At 31.9% G+C, this 24,964-nt stretch overlaps 2 protein-coding genes across 5 annotated transcripts in view; one reads left to right on the plus strand and one right to left on the minus strand.

Annotated features, from left to right (window-relative positions):
• The window catches only part of LOC139491580 (baculoviral IAP repeat-containing protein 3-like), a 23,330-nt gene extending 15,872 nt beyond the window's left edge, over positions 1 to 7,458 (minus strand). For all 3 annotated transcript variants that reach the window (XM_071279334.1, XM_071279336.1, XM_071279335.1), the window contains exons 1-3: positions 7,302 to 7,458; positions 1,882 to 2,697; positions 1,039 to 1,205 (exon numbers count right to left, since the gene is read on the minus strand). In XM_071279334.1, the coding sequence (XP_071135435.1) occupies positions 1,039 to 1,205; positions 1,882 to 2,299 (585 nt within the window). In that variant the 5' untranslated portion in view covers positions 2,300 to 2,697; positions 7,302 to 7,458. The remainder of the gene's footprint in view (positions 1 to 1,038; positions 1,206 to 1,881; positions 2,698 to 7,301) is intronic.
• LOC139491577 (uncharacterized) lies at positions 6,754 to 23,210 on the plus strand. Of its 2 annotated transcripts, none has more exons than XM_071279330.1 (8): positions 6,754 to 6,868; positions 12,896 to 12,978; positions 14,765 to 14,911; positions 17,003 to 17,113; positions 17,919 to 18,032; positions 18,470 to 18,580; positions 19,957 to 19,979; positions 21,807 to 23,210. In XM_071279330.1, the coding sequence occupies exons 2-8, from the start codon at positions 12,924 to 12,926 to the stop codon at positions 22,905 to 22,907; spliced, it is 1,662 nt and encodes a 553-aa protein (XP_071135431.1). In that variant the 5' UTR covers positions 6,754 to 6,868; positions 12,896 to 12,923; the 3' UTR covers positions 22,908 to 23,210. The 2 variants fall into 2 exon arrangements, with proteins under 2 accessions (XP_071135431.1, XP_071135432.1); XM_071279331.1 differs by lacking the exon at positions 6,754 to 6,868 and adding an exon at positions 7,638 to 7,733.
• The last annotated feature ends 1,754 nt before the right edge of the window (positions 23,211 to 24,964 follow it).

The raw sequence follows: 24,964 nt of genomic DNA on the forward strand, positions 1-24,964 counted from the left end.
TCTTTGAAGTTTTTTTATTGACAACAATCTATATTACATTAAGACAAATATGCAAGTTACAAAAGGGTTTAAATTCGAGAACAACGAGAATTTACGACAGCTTGAAGTGGTCATTAAACAATTTCCTACGTATCTTATCAGTCCTCAAAACTATGAAAATCATGCTTTTAAAGTTATTAAGTGGTTTTTTTTATGATTTTCAACTTAATTTTGAATATCGAATATTGAATAACGAACCGGCCGCTTACTTCACATCCATTGTATTTTTACATATATTTCACTGAAACAACATGTCTTTTTTTCGAACGTATTTCTGATTCTAATGAACATAAAGAAGACCTTTTGAAAAGATCAGTTTTGGACATTGGTAAAGCAATACAAAAATGTAAACCTCCCACTTTTCAGATGACTCTTTACATGAACAATATGGCTGTATAGTTTATAGCAATGTTGTCATAATATCAATGAAGTACATGTAGACTATAAGTTTTATATATAATTATAACTATGCTTTTTGTATCGCCTTGTACATGTACTTTGATGAATACATTTCTTACCAGTTGAATAGTTTGCTAGGATAACAAAAAACGCAATTGGTTAGAATGTTAAATGAGCTGCAATAAATTGAGAGCAAAATCTACAATCAAGACACTGTAGTATGATAAAAAAAAAACAATGTTTACATGTTCGGAATAAATATATTCGATGGTCAAAATAGGCCTGGTGCAGCTAAAGTGTACATAAAACATTTTTTTCGGAATGATTTCAAAACTTTCTTTACATTTGGGTACCATTGAGTGCAAAAATATATTTATTCATTTGAATAACTGTTTTCGTGAAAATATTAAATGTGTTATCACATTATTATTGTTCAATCAGCAATTTTTTTTTCTTAACTGTAGCAAAGGTATGCAAATAAACACATAGATACAAGGATTAAATTTTGTATAAGTGTTTTGCTATTACATAACCTTTCGATAATAGTTTTAATTTATGTTAAGTGCTGTTAGTTTTAATCATGACTATTGCTAATAGTACCTTCTGCCAATCTTCAAGAACGTTCCTAATAAAACATAATGTTTTTTGTTCTTTTATATATGGACACTTCGGAAAATACCGTACATGAACTATCCATGGTTTCTCGTCATGTTCCCAATCTGTCAGCCAAAGACCACAACTGAAGCATATTGTTTCATCGTGTTCACCTGTAATACAAAGACATGCATGCTCAAGCGAAGCAGGAAATGCTCAAAGCGTGACAACACAAGTCGATATATTTATCTAACTGGTATATTGCATATTTTGGACTTGATATAGACACTCGTTATAAATTTCAGGCGTCAGAAGCGCTTTTGTAGATATGCTTCCAATAGGACTTCCCAATGCTGAATATTTGAAAGCCGAAGATGTACAAGAACCAAATCAATTGGATAACTATATGACCATTTTTACCAAAAAGGACACCAATAAAAAAACAAGTTACATACATCTTTTGTCAACTTTGTCTAAGAAAGTTAAAACCTCAGTTTCCAAATAATTTTAAAAGTCATAAATGGATAAGAATTCTTACCTACATTAAGATACTGTGTCGAAAAACAATTTATTAGAATATCCAATATCATTCGAGATTCGTTCCATTTCTAAAACTAATTATCCATAATGAGTACGTACCTCATACATTAATCATTAGTATAACAAAGAATTGTTCATTTCTATGGAAAACATTAAAAGGCACTTTAAAGAATATTAAAAAAAAATTACAACACAAAACGGATACAATAATGCTTAATTAGAACGCACTATAAAGATAACAGGGGATCTTTTATTTGCATTTTTCTTGTTTTGGGGCCTTAGAATTATATCGTTTTTTGTTTAAAATACCTGTATTAAAAAATCCAGCGTCGGCAAGACCTTTCGATGACTGAACATTCTCAAATTTCCAAGTGCTATAACTTGAAAGTCGGTGATTATATTCCTCATAATACGGATACATCGGACGGCAAATTAGTCGATTGTACAAACTGGTAGAGTTTGTATTGTCTTTTGCGAATACGCAGTGGCGGTTTAGGTCAATGTGGGCTTGACTTGGGGTCTTTTTATCCTTCCAGTGACGATATCGTGTAGTCTTCTCGCATGTTTCGCATTTCAGGATATCTTCTTTTCCAGTGTAAACAAATCCAGCATCTGCAAGCTCCCTTTTCTCACATTCACCAAAGGGCCAATTGGTGTATGCATGACGTCTTTCAAAGGGGTTGCTAATTGTTGCTATTTTTGGACTTATGGTATAACTGTTGACCATGTTGGAAATTTGTATTGTTCAATATTTCATTAATATATTAGATAAATTCAATAAGGTATGTTTCATCTTTAGTGTTCGTCCTTTCAATTAGGATTATAATAGATAAATATCTGCAAACATTGTATTTCCAATGCCATTTACAAGTCAGGATATTCGCCGGTGTTTGTGTGTAAAACAAGGTTTTACAGAACATGCAGAAACGATTTGAAAATGACAGAATGTTATAAAACGTAATTTAGATGTCCAGCTATATCCTTAAACTCAATTTCCTTAAAACACATATAGTCTTTTATAACAATTTTATGTCATGTTCTTACATAAGAAACAGTCTAAACTGGTCACCAAATGACATTGTACTGGATCTAGAAACTATACCACCTTGTGAATGTAGTACCAATCTAAATAAGGAATAAAATGAGGATTTTGTTTTAAATTTTACAATATTCATAAGAACAAAAGGTTCCTTATTTCATCATTGTATATAAACTTACTTATCCTTTTCATCCCCAGTGATGAATAAGGCCAAAACAAGTTTATTATAAATTATCTAAACATCATTTTATAGTATAAATTTTTTCCCGTGCGGGAAAGATATGAAGATTTGTTCTCCAAGAAGGATTTATATTGCACGAGGACAATACCCGTTAAAATATGATTTTTCGGGGGTGAACAAATATTTATATCTCCCGACGGCAAGTGAAATGAATGTTTTATTCCATTACCTATGCTTTGACTTCCTGGGGCCGTGTCAATGAAAGTATCCTAGGATATGTCCTAAGATATGTCTTAGGACATTATTTAGGATGGTCTAGGGACGTGTCTGAGACATGTCTTAGGATGTAAAACAAAGCTATCTTAGGATAGTCCTAACTACGATGGTCCTAAGACCATCCTAACACATTTATTTAATTGAAAAAAATATGTAGGGAATTCAATGACATATATCTTTGTTCTATTTCACTATATGTGTAAAGGCAGAAAGGAGGACTCTTTTATGGAAAACAATTTATGCAAAATAAAAGTTTTAACGTAATACTTGTAGAACGTTATTATACACGACAAAAAAATAAAAATGAATTGCATACGACAACAAAACTAAATAGTCACACAACTTTGTTAAATGAGATATTCGATTCGTGTGGGAATTTAATGTTAGTATGTAAATTGTTTTGTCTTTGGGTCCACTCGATTTCATTGCATGTATTGAATAAGGATTAAGTAAAAGGAAGTCATTTTCCCCCACATTTGAATTGACATAGCACCGTTTGGTTAGGTGCAAAAAATGTTACTCATGATGATAGTATTTTTTGAGCAAAAAGGCAGCCCCATTTATTCCATATAAATGTATGAGCATAACGATATGACATCGTCAAACATACTTTTTGGAGATTTTTTCTTGATGTCCGTTTCATATAGAGTTGTGTACAGAAAAGCAATTTTAGTTAATAGTAAAGCATTTCACCAAATGACTTGTCCGCAATATCTCAATGTAATTTCTAGCACACCCACACAAATGTCTTGTAATATGCTTCTTATTCCCAAAACTCAAACTAAATACTATGAACGCTTTTATTTTTATATCTGGAAGCATTTTAAATAACAAATTTGTCTACAAATTGAAAATAATGTAACACAATTGAATCTTTAAGAAATATTGAAAAATTTTGTTTAATTAGTTTATTTTTTATAACATTATACTAGTTTATTATTGTATTAGTATTTTTATTAATGAATTTATGCCACATTTGTTGTTTTTATTTCGTTTTAGGACATCGTAACCTTTAGGACTATCCTAAGACACCTATTTATATATCCTAATTTTATGATCAAATTTAGGACATATCTTATTTTAGGACACCTTCGTTAACCTGACTTAGGACTAAGACGTGTCCTAAGACCATCCTAAGACATGTCTTAGTCCTAGGACAGCTTCGTTGACACGGCCCCAGAACATAAATATTTAATTTACATACATTCGTTTCTTATACGCTTGTTTTTATAAATTAACACTACACAAAAATTGACAAACAGTAAATATTTAGTCTTTTTATTTTTACGTCTGAAACGAAATTGGATACAACTACATGTAGATGCATTTAGCGTGCATCTTTCATTATTTCCTTTTTGAACAAATTTGGTTCAAACAATCTTTATCGTTCAGATTATGTTTGTGTATCAATTTTGTGATACTCGTATACAAATACAATATAAGTAACCCATACTTAAATGTTAGCATTGCTCTAGGTCACCTTTTCCGAATAAATAATTATCTTAATTCCTACACACTACTAGGGAAATGATAAACTTAGGTTAAAAGCAACCGCGTGGAGACCGTGTATATTCCATATATGGGATAAGTAGGGTTCCATATTGAGTTAGTAGGCCGGGCTAGTTTCAATACACAGTTAGTAGTAGTATTACGTCGCTTTATAAAAACAACACGGTATTCAGGAACAATCTTAAAGGTTTCATAAGATGAAGAAATTGATGATGAACGATTGAAATATATTCTTAAATAGATATAGGAAGATGTGGTATGAGTGCCAATGAGAAGACTCTCCATCCAAGTCACAATTTATAAAAGTAAACCATTTCAGGACAAGGTACGGTATTCGACACGGATTTAAGCTAACAAATTGTTTTTGTTGGCATTTTTTTTTGTATAAATCAATGGAAGTAGGTTCGTAATACTTACAGTGTGGAAGACTTGGTCACTTTAATAGGCCACTATGGTCTAATACGACATGATACGATAGTCGGAAGGAAAAATGCGTTTCATAGTGTGTTACTGATCTACTACGATATATATGGGGATCAGTAAATTCTATTTAATGATTCGATCTTCGCTCATCCCATATGGAATTTACTGACTTTATATCTATTGTATTAGGTCACTAGCGCACTATGGAACTAACTAATATTATTTAGACTTTCCATATGACCTGATGACGTCGCACTAGCACTTTCTCTATTGGTTTCTCTACCGCAGACTACAGAATCGTAACTTGAAAATAATTTGAAGAGCTTAATTGTTAAATAAAACTACTATAAGTTACAAGGGGCCACGGATATTTCATTGTTTCCTGTTTGAACAGATATTATTGGTAAAGACTATCTTGATCGTTTCACATAATGTGATCGTATTATTTTTTTATGCTCTAAAACATTTTTTACAAATATAATTTAATATGAAACCCATACCTAAATTTTAGCATTGCACTAAGCCATATTTTACACATTATTTCCATTTGAGTACATGGCCTACAGGGTACAGATAGGTTTTGATTATGGGTACGAAACGGTAAATGTTGGGTACGAAAAGGTTATATCGCATGGATACGAAATGCGTAGGTAAAACGACTTGATTCGCTACCGCTGTCAGTATAATTGCGAGTTAGATTTTCATTTCTGTGCTTTGTGTTTTATGAGTCGGAATTTCTTCAATTTTGTTTTCTTTCTGGAACTTGTTTTTCAATGGTTGTCGTTTGTTGCTGTTTTTCGTTTATTGTTTTGTTCATAATTAAATGATGCAGTCATTTTTCTCGTTTAATGGTTTCTCATTTAAATTGTCTCTCTGAGGTCTTTCATAGATTAATACTACGCGGTTTAAGTTTTGCACATTGTCGAAGGCTGCACGGTACATATGGATGTTAACCTCTACGTTATGTTTCTCTGGTGGAAATTTGTCTCATTGGGTATCATACAACATCTTCTTATTATTTGAATTATCATGTAAATAAATTCTATATACGCATCATCATGTGAGCTGAGAAGCCCTTGTAATTCGACTGGAAAACCAGGCAATGTACGCACAGGCACTTGTTTCTATCCATAGGAAGGTCGACTATCCATATAAATAGAAGAAGGTGGCTAACAAATTTTTTTTTAGGTCACGACAGTCTCCACTTCGGACGCTTTTTCTACCCTTCAACTTAATGATAAAAATCCCTACCTTATATGAATCGATTCAGTGAATATTTTCCTTCAACACTAAACTAATTTCATAATCCCCACAGTGTTCCTCTTCACGGTAATATACTCTCAATTCACTAAACCATGTCGAAAACTTGAACTACCATCTTTTCAATGTATCTACTTCCGGTTGACATCGCAGTAAATTTATTTTGTATTCATTGACTCAGTTTCTTTCCCCTAATTCTTATGAATCTGAATACGTTTTTTACCTCCAAAATAAAAGATCGATAAAAAATCTTAAGAGTTACCATAAACATTCGGAATTCTCTAGTATTATCCATTTCATTCAAATAAGTTTCTGACTTTCTGATTTTTTTAATAACAACGATAAATGTACTTATTTCGGTGAAATTCCATCTTTAAAAATAAATTGATAATGAAAATAATAACCTGGTAATTTTACAGAATCATTTCGTTTTTAAAAAGATAGCATTCTGCCCACAACCGGAAGTAGATACATTGAAAAGATGGTAGTTCAAGTTTTCGACATGGTTTAGTGAATTGAGAGTAGATTACCGTAAAGAGGAACACTGTGGGGTTTATGAAATTAGTTTAGTGTTAAAGGAAAATATTCACTGAATCGATTCATGTAAGGTAGGGATTTTTAGCATTAAGTTGAAGGGTAGAAAAAGCGTCCGAAGCGGAGACTGTCGTGACCTAAAAAAAAATTCGTTAGCCACCTTCTTCTATTTATATGGATAGTCGACCTTCCTATGGATAGAAACAAGTGCTTGTGAATGTACGATAGTTTTGACATGAAATACCAGTGTAAATTAAAAAAACATCAGGTACTGTATAACAATTATGATCAAGTTTTTTTTTTACAAAACTTGCAATAAAAAAAAATTAGAAGAGCTAAGACCTAACTACAACTTTCGTTTTTGTGGGACATGTTAACCACGTTGAATAAATTACAACATTTCAAAGTGCAGACATGCATGTTTAATGATAAATATTTGTGTAATATTTTTATAAATTAGACATTGTTAGATATGCGGTCATAAAAATCTAAGAATAATCAACTTACGCTGAAACAAAACATTTCAGAAGCATTTCCATTAAAAACCACACACGCAAGTTAATTTAAACTTAGTATAAAAATATATGTAATTACATATAGGTTATAGATTATTCGACACACAGCGGGTTTCCCGTACACTTGAAACAATGTACGCAGTGACACTGAAAAGTGAAAGTACCTATAAAATTTATTTTTGAATTTTACAGTTTTTTATTGATTTAAATGATAGAATACAATGATAGTTTCATTAAATACAGACTAAAACATAACTTTTTTTTTACTTATAAACATAATTAAAGCACATTTGTTATTTTTTTCTTAAAATAGGAACGGGGAAGTCTCAATTTTAAAAATAGAAATTATTAGCCTATATACGGTGTCTGACTAATGTTTAAATATTCTATACAACATTTGAAATGGCGCTTAAAGGTCACCCACGTAAGTTGTTTCATATTCATAGTGATAAGGTAAATATTTCCTCACAGGAAGTGTGTACAATTGTATAGGGATATCAAATTCTTCATTATTGTGACTATTACACATCTGTGTATAATATGTCATCGAGTTTTATTCTCAGTATAAAACAAAGTCGAATCATTACATATATCAATGTATCTCAATTTTTTTTTATCATGTTTATTTTCGTCACATATATTTTCGCGTCAGTTGGGTTATTTCTAATAAATAATGCAGTATTAAAGGCAAATGATAGTGTTATAAAAATCGTAATTTCAAATTGTGTTTACGCTCGAGGATGTCTCAACTTTTGTTATGAAATCCAATACGTCATGTACAAATGTACGTGTCAAACAAATTGATATAGGGTATTTTTGAAAGATATGGATTTTACCCGGAAATTGATACTTAAATGTGAAACTCTCACGCAATGAATAGTTATGAATAGTCCTACATGTCCTAGAGGATATGTCAAATGACTCGATGACTAAAAAGAATACAATTATATAATTATACTATGCCTTCATTTTAAAACAGGTAAATTCATTGATACTGAATTAGTCTTCTTTCCTCAACCCAATTTGCGAAACACTTTTACAGCCGATTTCATTGAGTGTGTAGGCAAAGGTAATATCTTTGGTTAGCTTGCTTGCTAGCTGAAACGTGATGTCATTAGTAGGATAGGTAAACTATCCTCCTTTAAGGGTAGAGTAGTCCGACAGATAACCAATCTATCTGTCTGTAGGATCTGTCTGTAGGACTAGGCTGCTTCGAAAGGAGTATACCTTACCTAATAATGACTTCACAGTTAAGCTAGCAAGAAAGCTAACCAAAGATACTACCTGTGCCTACACACTCAATTGAATTGGCTGTAAAGGTATTGATTTATACTTATAACATGTCGTATGTGCTCATGGAATAAAACAATGACTTGATTCAAATAGAACTCTAACATGTCTAACGTAACTTAACATATAAGATAACTATTTACGATCATTAAATTCATTTAATATTAGAAACAAATCATACTACAATATGATAACTAACACAAGACGAAACGTGATTGTATCATTCAATAGATCATAAATGTGACAGAATTGGTTAAAATGTTTCAGCTAAATTTTTTGGTCACTATAGGGCGTCTATAATAGGCCTACTGATAACCGAGTCATTTTTCTTCGGTCATCTTAAGTGTATAAAATTTAAACACAGTTTTGTTTTTTTTCATATATAAATAAATTCTAATATAAAAAAGGAAGATGTGGTATGATTGTCAATGAGACAACTTTCCACAAGAGACCAAAATAACACAGAAATTAACAACTATAGGTCACCGTACGGCCTTCAACAATGCGCAAAGCCCATACCGCATAATCAGCTATAAAAGGCCCCGAAATGACAATGTAAAAAAATTCAAACGAGAAATTAATTTCTTAACCTGTTAACCATATTTTAGAAAGAAAAATCGGATAATGATTTTGGGTTGTACGGCGGGTGGGCGGACGGATGTTTGGCTGCCAAACAATGTCAGTTTTTATACGACCGCAAAATTTGAAAATTTTTTCGTCGTATATTGCTATCACGTTGGCGTCGGCGTCGTCGTCGTCGTCGTCGTCGTCCGGCGTCCGAATACTTTTAGTTTTCGCACTCTAACTTTAGTAAAAGTGAATGGAAATCTATGAAATTTTAACACAAGGTTTATGACCACAAAAGGAAGGTTGGTATTGATTTTGGGAGTTTTGGTCCCAACATTTTAGGAATTAGGGGCCAAAAAGGGCCCAAATAAACATTTTCTTGGTTTTCGCACTATAACTTTAGTTTAAGTTAATAGAAATCTATGAAATTTTGACACAAGGTTTATGACCACAAAAGAACGGTTGGGATTGATTTTGGGAGTTTAGGTTTCAACAGTTTAGGAATTAGGGGCCAAAAAAGGGCCCAAATAAGCATTATTCTTGGTTTTCGCACAATAACTTTAGTTTAAGTAAATAGAAATCAATGAAATTTAAACACAATGTTAATGACTACAAAAGGAAGGTTGGTATTGATTTTGGGAGTTTAGGTCCCAACAGTTTAGGAATTAGGGGCCAAAAAGGGACCCAAATAAGCATTTTTCTTGGTTTTCGCACCATAACGTTAGTATAAGTTAATAGAAATCTATGAAATTTAAACACAAGGTTTATGACCATAAAAGGAAGGTTGGTATTGATTTTGGGAGTTTTGGTCCCAACAGAATAAGGGGCCCAAAGGGTCCATAATTAAACTTTGTTTGATTTCATCAAAATTGAATAATTGGGGTTCTTTGATATGCCGAATCTAACTGTCATGACTGTGTATGTAGATTCTTAACTTTTGGTCCCGTTTTCAAATTGGTCTACATTAAGGTCCAAAGGGTCCAAAATTAAACTTAGTTTGATTTTGACAAAAAATGAATCAGTTAGGTTCTTTGATATGCTGAATCTAAAAATGTACTTAGATTCTTGATTATTGGCCCAGTTTTCAAGTTGGTCCAAATCGGGGTCCAAAATTAAACTTTGTTTGATTTCATCAAAAATTGAATAAATGGGGTTCTTTGATATACCAAATCTAACTGTGTATGTAGATTCTTCATTTTTGGTCCTGTTTTCAAATTGGTCTACACTAAAGTCCAAAGGGTCCAAAATTAAACTTAGTCTGATTTCAACAAAAATTGAAATCTTGGGGTTCTTTGATATGCTGAATCCAAAAATGTACTTAGATTTTTTTATTATGGGCCCAGTTTTCAAGTTGGTCCAAATCAGGATCTAAAATTATTATATTAAGTGTTGTGCAATAGCAAGTCTTTTCAATTGCACAGTATTGCGCAATGGCAAGAAATATCTAATTGCACAATATTGTGAAATAGCAAATTTTTTTTTAATTAGAGTTATCTTTCTTTGTCCAGAATAGTAAGCAAGAAATATCTAATTGCAAAATATTGTGCAATAGCAAGATTTTTTTTTTAATTGGAGTTATCTTTCTTTGTCCAGAATCAACTTAAATCTTTGTTATATACAATATACAATGTATATTCACTTTTTACTACCAACTGATAAATTATAATAAATAACATTCAGTGATAACAAGCAGTTTTTTTTACATCTTAATATTTTATGATGTATTTAAATGAGTAGTTATTGTTGCAAACTCCATTAGAAATTTTAATTGAGATTAGTTTTGAAATAAGGGAAAGGGGGATGTGATTAAAAAAATTGGGTTCAATTTTTCTCATTTGAAATTTCATAAATAAAAAAGAAAATTTCTTCAAACATTTTTATGCCCCACCTACAATAGTAGAGGGGCATTATGTTTTCTGGTCTGTGCATTCGTCCGTCCGTCCGTCCGTCCGTCTGTCCGTTCGTTCGTCCGTCTGTCCCGCTTCAGGTTAAAGTTTTTGGTCAAGGTAGTTTTTGATGAAGTTTAAGTCCAATCGACTTCAAACTTAGTACACATGTCCCCTATGATATGATCTTTCTAATTTTAATGCCAAATTAGAGTTTTTACCCCAATTTCACGGTCCACTGAACATGGAAAATGATAGTGCGAGTGGGGCATTCGTGTACTGAGGACACATTCTTGTTTTGAGAGGATTAATATTCAACAGCATAGTGAATTGCTCTAAGAGAAAACAAAAATTTTAAGTTCATTAGAACACATTCATTCTGTGTCAGAAACCTATGCTGTGTCAACTATTTAATCACAATCCAAATTTAGAGCTGAATCCAGCTTGAATGTTGTGTCCATACTTGCCCCTACCGTTCAGGGTTCAACCTCTGCGGTCGTATAAAGCTACGCCCTGCGGGGCATCTGGTTTAACATCAAAACATATTGATGATTTTGATGAAATCTTTTCAAATTTAGATATGTTGTGTCCTATGACTAAATGTAGGTCAAGTTCAAATTTCACGATTAGCTTTTCTCCTTTTCACGCTATAAGGGGGTTGTCCTGGATGAAGGGCGAAAACTTTACAAATGCCACTGGAAAAGGAAGCATACTGGATGAGGACAGTCTTTTTAATATGCATATTACGGACATTTAAAAGAATTGCTGCTGAAGTTGCTTAACGTGTGGAGATCCTGACACCTTCTTGTCATTGGCATTGGATGTAATGTTCATATTCGTTTTAAATACCGCAGGGTAAAATGGATAACAACACTCCTTTTATGGCAATAATTTCATTGCCGGTTGAAAGAAGACAAAGGGATAAACACAAGTATATGCCCAAAGTCATTCGTCGTTTATATATCATACTGCAACAGGACGAACAATTTATATTTGAACTTTTTTTTTTTTCAATTAAGGTTATTGTCTTTGACAGGTGAAAGTGCAAATGAGACAATAACCTTAATTGAAAAAAAGACAAGACAAGGATAGGTGGTGATTCATCGGAGTAAGTTCCAACTGATTGGCAGTGGCCTAGCAGAAAGAAACAACAGCCTTTTTGCTAGATAACCTTATTTCTATCTTAACACAGGATGAGTAACTGGTATTTACATGGCAACCTGTTGTTACAATAAGTGCCACGGTCTTATTTCAGACTTTTACAAAACGCACGTTATTTCAGCGGGTACCTGCTAGTATAGATGTATTTTTTTTTTCGTGTACACGAAGATCAAATTACCCCAAATAGATGTGTATATCAATTGGACAGCAACCCTATTAAATAAGTTTATTCAAATTAAAGATATCGAGACTAATCTTTTTATTAAGTTCTAAAGTGTATTATGTTGTCGATATTTATTGCCTATAGTTCAGTGCACTTAAAAAACATAATATTTCGATAACCCAAGGAATAATGTTCACGAAGCTGTGTTTAACTGCTATATGTTAAACACTCTTTGAAGTGCCGCTACTAAACTTAGTCCATATTTAAGAGACAATAGCGCACATATTTGACCGGAGCAGAAGTTGGAATCAAAATATAATTTTAATATTAAAATAGATTTGTTCAAAAGCTTGATAAAAAAAATTGAAAATAAAACAAAAACACACTTGAATTGAATGGTAAGATATTTATTACAGCATTTCAATCATAGAAATTGAAATGCACGATGAAAATCACAATTTTTCATAAACAGAATTTTCGTCAATAACATTTAATATTCTACATGTTCTTTTGTTTTAGGATTTATAGTTACATCAAGTGAACAACGATGGTAAAAATGGAGGATCCAAACCATTGCAGTAACTATTTTGTAGGAGCACAAGGTATATATATGATAGAAAGATAAAAAGTTTTTTTTTCTCGTGTCATACATTCATAAGAAAGGATATATGATTTAAAACATGATGAATTCGTTTCCGGCCGTCTAGCTCCGTATGTATACATTTATATATACTTGCTAACCTTGCGACATTCGGTCTGTCAATCACAACTACATCAACTGTAAATACAATCATGTAAGTAGGTTTTTCCGCATTTATTGCATCTACAGTACATAATCTGTTTTACCATTGCAGTCCGTCACTCCGATATATTTAGAGGACAAATTTCACTTTTGTTTTGCGGAAGTCATGCTGTGCCCACTCTTTCAAATAGTTTAATAAATTTGTATAATTCATAAACTCGTTAAGTGTTTGTTACATTGTTTTGTTCCAGGTATAACCGAGCTAGATTTACCACGTGGCACGTGTTCACAGTTTTGCTATATAACTTCCCTGAAATGTTGCTACGTGTACGTAAAAATACAAAATTCACAATTTGAAATCTTAATTGATGTTTTGATGTAAGATTTTGTTAGCTCATCTGGACCGAACGGCAATGTGAAGTTTACCACCACTTTGCGTTTGTTGTGCATCGATCCTTTCGTCGTATGTCGACCGTCATTCGTAACTTTAAAAATCTTCTGTTTCCGACTTACCCAAATTGAGTCCAAAGTTTGTCTGCATAATCTTTTGGATATTACTATAAGGTTTGTGGTTTACATCGAGGTTGATCGACCAATATGGATCTGCTAAAATATAGGGGTCAGTATTGATTAAAGAAAAAAAAGACAGGTTGAAAATAAACCTTTTTTACCTCACGTTTAATTGATACATTCATTTATACTGCACTCGTTCTATTTGAGCAGTCAAAATGCGTTGACTGTATATTTCTATGTCATATACAGTCACTGACCCGATATCTCTTTTCCTCATGAATATTTAAATAGAAAATGCCGAAATAATATTTAATTATTCATACGACCTCTTCAATTGTTCTTGTTTCCAATGCACACAACGATGCGTGGATCGACTCAACCTTGTTTCTTTTGCAATTATTGGAAAAACATATTTCAATTGTTAATATTTTTTGTTTGACACCTATAAATTATTATGTTTCATGCTTATGGTTGATATTTAAGTCCAGACTCAAACGATTTCGTTCACCATCGAGTGTGAGTTTTAACAGGTAAATATGTACATTTCATTGTGATGTATATTTCTCCGCGAGCATGATATGAGGCCTTTTTAAAGGGGATTTTCCCCAAGATTTAAATCAAATAACTAACCTTAACGCATTAAACAACCATTGAAAATGTTGTTTTAGATTGGAGTATAAAGACAATAATAGTGCATTGACTTGACATATCAACGATATAAGGATTCGGCCCAAAACGGGGAAATAGCTCGGCACAGCCTCGCATTTCCCCGTTTCTAAGCCTCATCCTTATATCGTTGATATGTCAAGTCAATGCACTATTATTGTCTATGTAGTGCCTCACAAATGCTGCTTGTTACTGGTTTTGCATTTTTGGCTGATATATAAAAATAATTGTGAGAGCTAGGTTCACCATTATAACTGAAAAAAATGATCATCAACACAAAAATAACTATATATGGTATACATTGTAGTTACAAATGAATATATAGAGTCAAATCTCATTATTACCAAACTGACAATTTCTTTCACCAGGTGAGCGGATACAGGCACATGTGTTACTTTTGTTTTTAACCGACTCCCATTGTAAATTTCTATATGTAAGTTAAAATATGAATTATTGTTATTTTACAGAACGAATTATTAAGAAGTCATATATTCAAAGGATTGTGGATTATATTGCCATGATTACCGGAAATGGAAAAATCCAAAATATCTATATATATCCCGACATTTCTGTTGAACAAGGAAGCAACACATTAGATATACTTAGTTACAAAGGTACAGTACTATTGAAGCCAAATGCTACCAAATCGCTTTATACGAATGAAAGACGATATAAGATCATCTTCAAGATAAAACATAATAAACATACAAGTACATTTATCTTACAGGTCTACAAACTCTTCATACCAGTTAACACGTGTATTTTGTGACAAGTATTTCTTGTATAAAGATGTAAGGACCAACCATTCTACAAATCCAAGACAAATGTTGTAAGAGCTGAACTTAAAAAAAATATCGCGGAGAATAACAAATAAGTGCACAAGAAACATATTAATTATATAAAGGTTTCTTCTTTCAAGTACAAAGTTCGGGAATAACATTAGAACTAACTGACAAAAAGAAGAGTTTCTGACCCAATTAAAATATACACGAAACATCAACATTTTGACGCAGAATATAATCCTCAATCGTACTCATAGCCAAAATTATTAATTGATATATTGAGTGTTGCTTGTTGAACGTCCAGTGGAAATTATTTCATATTCGAAAATCACTGATACATTGTAAGACATAGCGAATTCGGAGGGATCCTTATTTGCTAATTTGACACGTAAGGAAACTTTCAAGGATATTTTGATAATATCTCGCCAAGGAACTTTCAGGCAATGTATCTAGTACGTTGAAATGAAATCAAATTCCAATTTAAACAAAATGGTTTAATTAAAAAAGTTAATGTATGTGAGGAAAATAAAAATATGAGGTTAGATGCATTTTGCTTAATGTTCGTATTTATCACTACATTCTAATTAAGGAACTACAATATTCCCCAAACAAATTCAAACTGACCGTACAACGGAGATAACCAACTTTACACACTCATAACATTGTTGCAGGCTGTACGCGTACGGTTGCTAAAATTGCTTGATTACATCCACTCCATTGGAAATCATAACACATCTCCTAATTTTTTTTATAAATCATACCACATCTCCTTATTTTTTTATATGTACCATTGTTTAACAACCGAAATACATGATTCAAGAACCGCTGTAAGAACGAAGAGCGTATACGAAATCTGAGGATACATTTCATGGTATTTTACCCTAATGCAATTTGCCGGATTTCTGACATGCGTTTTTAATCTAAATGAAGTCTAAAAGAAAAAAAGTGTAAGAAAGGTGTAGGAATTAATTGTTATGTTTTTCTTGACCGTTACAAAAGTCAAAGTTATTCTCAAAGAGAGCCGTGGTGTAGTGGTAAGGGCATCGGAATATTAACACAAAGGTTCCTGGTTCGATTCCCGTTCCGGGATTAAAAAAAAAAATTAGGGACTCCACACCATTTGCGAGAATGGTCATGCGGAAACGATGATAGTCCGTCGGAAGGGGACGATAAATGACTGACCCGTGTTAACATAGAGCCATATCTCTTGCACGTAAAAGACACCCGTAAATGAGCAGGATAATGTCGCTACAAGGCAGCACTCTCACCTGCAAAGTGGAAAGGGATTTATATAAGTTGCAAATTTATTTCCCAATCCACTATAAATAAATATGTTTAAATTAAAGTTATTCTCGTATGCTAATTTTGTACAAGCATGCAAACGGAAGCTAAGAATACATCGTGTATTAATTACGTATCGTTATATTATTTTATTCGATACGACCCTCTAAAAATATTTCATTCTCAAAACATTTAAAGAATTGTAAAAAAGACATAGAGGGAAGAGATAACAAGAAGGTAAAAAAACATTATTCGGAGAAAAACAAGACAACTTCTCAAAAATCACTACACACTTATTTTTGAGTAACACGAAACACAACAAAAAACCGAGGTGAATTCTGATACTCTAGAAGGGTAGGCAGTTCCTACTTGTTGCACCTGTCCATGAAATATGAGCATACAAGTCGCATTCGGTTATTTTGGAGACCATATTCGTGGTCATCTATAATACGCATATATCATTACATCCAACAATATCATAGTTTAGAAATAAAAAGTCTACAATAACTTAGAATTAACGAAATTTGTATCGCTTGACCATTTATAATTTATTTAATTTTAGATGCATCAGATGTCTTTATTGTCCTGTCGTTTTTGCACTGACTTGATTACACACACTAAAAACTGTTTTCATTTTTTCAGACAAATCAGGTCGTTCCAAGTTAGATATTAATCTGCCTACTGGTTCTAAGTTTAAATACTTCTCAAAAACTCAAGATGGAACTGAATTCCAAGCTGAACTAAATCTAAACGGTGAGTAATGCTTTGCTTAAGCTAAAAAAAATAATTAAAATGAAATCTTGTCCTGCTAAGTGCTTCGATATGGGCATGAAATGATTCTCAAAGTAAGTGATTAATTAAGGATCCGTGGGGTAAAATTCTAAAAAAAATGCTTCAAACGAGTTTTGTTTCCATAAAAATAATTTACTATTTTGCATTTGACTGAATTTTAAAAAGAGATAATTTTCAAATTCATGCTTTTTTAGTAAAATGTTCAAAAGATACAGCATGATAAACGTGATACAAAATAGTGTTGTTTTCAATGTATAAGATTTACGTTTTCTTGGTTTGCACTTCTTATGTTAAGGTTGATACAAAATTCGATAAAGACCCATGAAACCAACAGTAATATACATGTACCATGAAAAAAAGTAAATCACTAAATAGGATATTTAGTATAGATAGGTATAAGGACATACATTTCATATATGATAACTGTTATTTAAATGTATGTATATAATTAAAGCTTAAGAGTATACTTTGAAACTTGTTTAGACTTGCAGTGTGCTAGAATATCACTGATAAGAAGAAGATCTACAGAGGCGAAATATATAAAAGAGGCATTCAAATTGAATTCATAGGTTGAAAACAAACTGACAAAAATTTCAAAAAATGGATAGAGCATGAAAAACCAACAACAGTACACAAAACACAACAAAGAAAACCAAAGAGAAAGCAACACAAACCCTAACAAAAACTAGGGGTGATCTAAAGTGCTCGAACAAAAGAAAATGTATTACAAATGTTAAAAACTTGTTTGAATTTATTGACTTTTTAGTATCAAATAAAAATGCCGTCCAACGTAAAGGGAGAACAGAAAAGAAAAAGCGGCAAACCAATGAGAATGTTGTTACCAGAGACCAAACAACATGCATTGATAAGAATATGCAAGGTAAATACATGTCAAATATTTTATAGGTGTGTCTTCTTTTGTTGAAATCATACTTATCCATGTTCACATAAACAAGACATCATTTGGTTTATACATTTTTTTGTACAAAATAAACACTTTATTAGATATTTTAACAAGGACGACATTAATTAAGCAAAATTTACATACTAAAACGATAGAAAATCTCTAGGAGTAAGCATGTGTTTTTATGGTAAATAGTGGATTAGTTTTTACAAAAGTGAACTATTTGAGCTTTTTAATTATAGCTGCTTAATTCAATTTGGAAATCATATCACATTTCCTTATATTTATGTTATTGTAAAGGACATATTTAATTTTATAATACAAACCCACTTAAATATAATATGATCGGTGCCTAAATGTGCATTCATTTCTTTCTATGATGTCATGCTGATGATGAATATTTGATTAAATAGATAATTCACATCCTCGACAACTGGACAATATTCAAAGCTTTCATGACGGAAATCTGGGTCAGTCAATACAATTTCAAAATGCTAGTGCTGGTTCCTGTAGAACTAGAAAAGGTAAAAAAAATAATACTAATAAATAACTTATTTTTATGTGAAATAACGGTTAATTTTATATTTTGTATTATATTAAAAATTTAATAATTATGCCCATTACTTACATGCATATGCTATATATAAGTCTGGTAGAAAAGGGGGAGTTGGCTCAGTATGATTTTAATAATTAAAATGGATTTCAGCTGTAAAAGAGTTATAACAATTATTCCTAGATGAAGCTCCTTATGATAATGTCCCATGTTAGAGGAGGTCTTGACGCCCGCAAACTAGTTTAACCATGATATATGAGTCTGCAATTCATTAGTTGTCGTCAATTATTTTATAGTTTCGATCATTTTTTTTTTTACATAAATCAGGCCGTTAGTATTTTATTGTATTATGTTTTTTTGTCAATTTGGAACCTTTCGTAGATTATATGGGGTATGGGTCTTGCGTATTGTTGAAATCCGTACTATGAATTATAGTTGTTTTAGATATTTATGTTATTTGTTCTCTGGTTAAGAGTTGTCTCATTGTCAATCATACCACATCTTTTTATTATTATATATTCAATTGATCGTCTCATAATGAATATGAGGCTTGAAAAAAGAGATTTTTTTTTAAATTAAAATAATCATGACTTAGACATACTGTTGATTCATTTATTTTCGTGGGTACCATTTTTCGTGGTTTGTGGAAAACTTGCATATTCGTGGATATCAAATTTCGTTGTTTTGGCATAGTCCGCATAAATTCCTTTAGAAAAATTGTAATTGGTTGAACTTGATTTTATGGATCCCCTGTTCGCACGAAATTCACAAATTGGTATCTAACGAATATTAATGAATCAACAGTAACAAAGTTAAGTAAAAACACATTTTACTGAAAGTTTTAAAACATTGATTTACCTTCTACAATAAATAGGGATTGCAGATTATCTGATTGATAAAAAAAAAGATACACCGAAAAAAATGTTCAGTATAAAATTAATATGTTTATGAGTTTTGTACTGTGAAATCACTACAAATGTATAAATTATGCGTATATTCGTAAACAAAAACAACCGACAAATATATACTGAAGCATTGCATTTGTATTCGCCTTTTAGTCTTTGTTTTGAAATGATTGAGTTAATGACTACACTGTTCAAATGTTTAAAATGAAAGTAAATATCAAGGAACTACATTGGCTTGTAATTCATCACGAAACTAAGATTGTGAAAAATCTCATTGGAATAATTTCTTGACTTTCTACTGTCATATGCATAATGCTCAACTTTTCTCCACACAAAAGTTTCACATTCTTTTTTTCAAATTTTGTTGTTATTTTCTTTTAAAACAAAATGGATTACTATTGTTAATGAATTACTAAATATAATTATGTGTTATTCATTACAGAACCAGCAAAAGGCTCGAGTATGGTAATTAGTTATTATATTTTATTTCATTGTCGCAATAGGCTACTAGCACTCAAATTCGAAACTTAAGTAATTGTTTTTCATAGAAGGAATAATAACGGAGTTAGATATATAAAACCTTATTTAGTGAAAGGTCAAACATTTTTTTAAGTGAAAATGTATTTCAAAACTATTGAAATTTTATAAAAAAAAACTTTATTTCAAAGGACACTTGGCATTGTATGATTCTCAATTTTGTTAATTTGATTGTGTATGTCCCACCTAAGGCCATTATGTTTTCCAGTCTGTGCGACCTTTCGTTTGTCTGTCCCGCCTAAAATTGATTTATTTTGGTAACTGTAGTTTTTTATGAAGATGAAGTCCAATCAACTTGAAACTTAGTACATATGTTCCTTATGATGTGATCTTTTTTTTCTAAATGCAAAATTATAGTTTTTTACTCCAATTTCACGATCCACTGAACATAGAAAATGATAGTTCGAGTTTGGCACCTAGGACACAAAATTATTTGAACCTGCAGTGGTGTAATATATTTGTTGTAAGGTGTGTTTGTTAACGTAAATAAAATGAAAAAAGAAACTCGCAAAAGTCTCTCAATAAGTATTCAGCAGTTATTGTAACATTTTTAGAAAGGTGTAACCTCCCTTATATCACTCAATAATGTGATGGCTTCTTGAATATGGGTGATCTGAAGTTCAATCAAATGTTTCACTTAAGATATTACATTTCTTGTTCGCTCAGTCTGCTGATCCTATGGTACTTTTGAACACGAACAAACATTGTTGATGTTGGCGTAAATAGCGAGTCTGGGTAGGATGGTATGTTTTCTTGCAGACTACCTTAAATAAAAAAAGAAACATTTCCAGTTCACTGTGTCTTTAAGTTGAAAACAGGGTATATGCTATTCCTACTAAAATGAACATATACATATACATTTTGACGATGTAATTGATAATCCAATTCATTATGCTTTGCAACAACAGCTATTAGTATAAACATCAATTAAATTTAGCATTCACCAACTTGACTTTTGTTTTCTAGAGTTACATTGTATCCCCTAAAAAAAACTCGAAGAAACTGAAACAAATCATTTGAAATTTAAAAACCAGTCACAAAACACAAATGAAGTTTTATTTTGACAAATAAATTTAAAAGCGTTACAGTCAATCCATAAGGCTTCATAAAAATGAAAAATGTTTAGTGTATGGATTTTGGGCAAAAATTTCAGTAATCCTCTAAATTATTTATCAATTGGGAATATTCATATCTGTTAAAATCGCATTGTAAGACCAATTATTATTTGAAGGATATTTACTTATGGTTTTCCAAATTTATCTCATATAATAGACCTCTAGTTGACCAATTTGTTCAGCCACTATTGTTTGCAGTCTCGATAAATCCATTGATGTTTCAATCAAATAAATTTATATCCACTTTTAGGTGAGTTTGACAGACTTCAAATTTGTCGTTGTAAAGTGTTGTCCCTTGATAACAAGAACATACTACTTGTGTTATTTCTACAATGTCTGTCTAATTCATTTGAGAACAAATGTTCGAACTCTACATACCGTATAGCTTTTTATATGTTCAGGAAGGAATATATACACAACATAAAATGAGCATGCACTGTTTCAGTATCTTTTCAACACAGTATAAGTTCAAGCTTTATTCGTATTATTAGTTTAATATCTATATTCAACTTTTGTCCCTATAGTAGGAAGGCTTAAAACTGTCGGGCATATCATATGTATCAAAAATGTCGAAAATAAACAGTGCATATTGATCATATTGCATTTATTCAGTCCAATAATTTCTGCTGTTTTATTTTAGGCCATCGTATACAGGGGAGAAGAAATAAGACTCAAGTCTAATAGCATAGAAGAAATATACATAGATCAAGAAACAAGTTTGCTGATATCACTGAAATATTCGAAAGGAAATATGCAACGTAGAAAAACGTGCACACTCTTGATTTGCAGGGGCAAAATATATTCACCGTCTGCGTTTTTGCAGAAAGTACAAGAACAAGGAACAGAGGAATTTAACCAAGCTATATATGTAACGGCGTTTTCTGAAACAGACGATTACCTCAATATTGAATTTATGAAAGGTATAAGTAAAGAGTTGGCAATCTCAATTGCAAAGGTAATCCAAAATAATAGTTTGGAAATGGAACTATTAAGACTAGCAGATATCCTTCGTTTATTCGAAACAAATGATATTTCCGAACAAAGTAATCCGGAAGATTCCATTATGGGCACGAGGAAAAATAACGATAATCATCTCAATGACATTAATGATAATTGTATTCAGTATAATGGTATGGATGCTTATCAGGGAAGTACGGACCGGCCTATTCAATATCATGTGAATAACAACTCAGACAATGATAGCCATAGGAATAAGTTTATTGAACCGAAAACTGTAAATGTTGATAGCAATAATGCAGTAAAGGGATTGCGCAATAACACGGGCTTACGTACACAATGGACTGACCGATCGAAAAAGAAAAATTCCAAAGTAAGAACACAATCAAAACCAGTCCGAGAATTAAAAATATACTTGCAATCAGTAGAAGTTGACTTTGCGGGTTTAGTAAATGAATATTTTGAAGATACTATGATACGACAAGCAGTTTATGGGTTCTGTAGTCCGGATGTAACTCGGCGAAATAAGACTTCATTTGGTAGACCGAACGTCCCATGGCCAAGTATGCACCCACTCTTACCCTACAAACTACGATACCTGGACGAAAACGAGGAAACATCAGACTTTCATCGTAACCCGGAACAGCATAATGAAGCTCAGAATGATCAAAATACAGAAAATATAGACAATTTTTCTAGTGATGACGATACTGATCAATATGGTAGTTGTACTAGTGAATGTACAGAAGAAATCGACAATGATAATGATCAAGATAATGATTGATAACTACAGACGTTTATAACTGTAATATCAAATTATATTGACGTAATCTTATAGTCACGGTTTAACAGGATACAGGAAGACACAAACAAACCAACTAATTTAACACATTTTGTTATTTGAATGATTAATCCGTTAGGGAAGCTGTTTTGTAATTGGATTGCTTAAAATACCTGTTCATATTTAAAATTGTATTCAACTTCATTTGCAAATACAGAAACGTACTGATATTATTCTCTTTCCTATGTCTTTTTACATTAGTTCGCAATATTTGAGTGTCGTTCTTAATAAATATACTTTGTGCTTTGTTTGTTTAATTGATTGATTGAGTAAGAAACCAGATAATCTGTCCATATTTATTTAAAAACCATATGAAACAAAACGTTTACCATAACGAAACCTTTTTTTTATTTATATATGGTAAGATACAGAAGAAAAACAAATGAAAAAACTGAACTAATTCAACGACAACAGTACAAAATAAACTCATCATAGATACCAGGACTAAATTTTGTATATACGCCAGACGCGTGTTTCGTCTACAAAAGACTCATCAGTGACGCTCGAATCCAAAAAGGTTAAAAGGCAAAATAAAGTACGAAGTTGAAGAGCATTGATGACCAAAATTCGTAAAAGTTTTGCCAAATACAGCTAAGGTAATCTATATGCCTGAGGTAGAAAAGCATTAGTATTTCAAAAAATTCAAAATTATTTTGTAAACAGTTAATTTATAAATATAACCAAATCAATGATAATTCATGTCAGCACAAAAAGTGCTGACTACTGGGCTTGTGATACCCTCCGGGAAATAAATCTCCACCAGCAGTGGCATCGACCCAGTGGTTGTAAATAAACTCATCATAGAAATCAGGACTAAATTTTGTATATACGCCAGACGCGCGTTTCGTCTACAAAAGACTCCTCAGTGACGCTCGAATCCAAAAAAGTTAAAAGGCCAAAGAAAGTACTAAACGTTTTGCAAAAAAAATTACCCACCAGATCCACATGTATAAGAAAATAACACTAGATACCCGAAAGCTGGATATTTAAACATCGAACTACATTTGTAAGTCGTCTCCAACAGCGAAAACATAACAATATATCCAACCAGACTTACAGAAGAAACATCATAATCAAATACATAAATGTTGGATAAATAAATAATGAAAAACGTCGCACAGCAATTCGAATTCACTCTCGAAAAAACAGTTATTTTCAGGAATAGGTCCCATTCGGTACTAATCAGACCACACGACGTATATGATTAACCACAATATAAGACGTGATAAAATGTCGTTAGTTAGTTTAGAGAAAGACACATCCTAAAGTTCAAACAACTCGTGATATAGTGTCCATAAAATTTACGTAGTGTCATTTTAAATCTTTTCTCTTCATAACTCAATATTTTCTGCGTGAAGAGCACACTTATGTATATGAAGCTTAGTATAGAGCGAACATACACGAACATGACGTATCAATTGAGAAAGGTAAACAATATACGACGGGGCAGAGGGTATGTTACTGCTTCGAAATGGGAAATCGATAATTTGGAAGTTTAAATTATCTTGTTTCGTATTTTTTTTTTATAGAAGACAACCATCTGTGTCAATATTGAGGAAAATATCAAGGTTGAAGCAGTCCTAGTATCGGAATATTAATTTCAAGTTCACTGTATGTTTTGTTCTTACGTCGTTTACAATGTAATGGATTTTTATGCGACTGTCGTACAAGTAAGAAGTTTAGATAGCTATAAAACCAGGTTTACTCGACCATTTTCTACATAAGAAAATGCCTGTATCAAGTCAAGAATAAGACAGTTGTTATCAATTTGATGTGTTTGAGTTTCTATTTTGCCATTTGATTAGGGACTTCCTTTTTTAATTTTCCTCTGTGTTCAGTATTTTTGTGATAAAACTTTTTGTGTGAGAAGCAAGTTCTGACTCAAATATGGGATTTGAGGTGATAGGCCATCATCAATATATCTAAAGTAAAATTAAAAGAATTTCGCAAGGTGCTTTTTTGTTGTCTTTTAAAAGGTGTCGAATGAATTCTGAGTACAA

The sequence above is a fragment of the Mytilus edulis genome, chromosome 10, assembly GCF_963676685.1.
Source record: "Mytilus edulis chromosome 10, xbMytEdul2.2, whole genome shotgun sequence".
Classification (NCBI taxonomy): domain Eukaryota; kingdom Metazoa; phylum Mollusca; class Bivalvia; order Mytilida; family Mytilidae; genus Mytilus; species Mytilus edulis.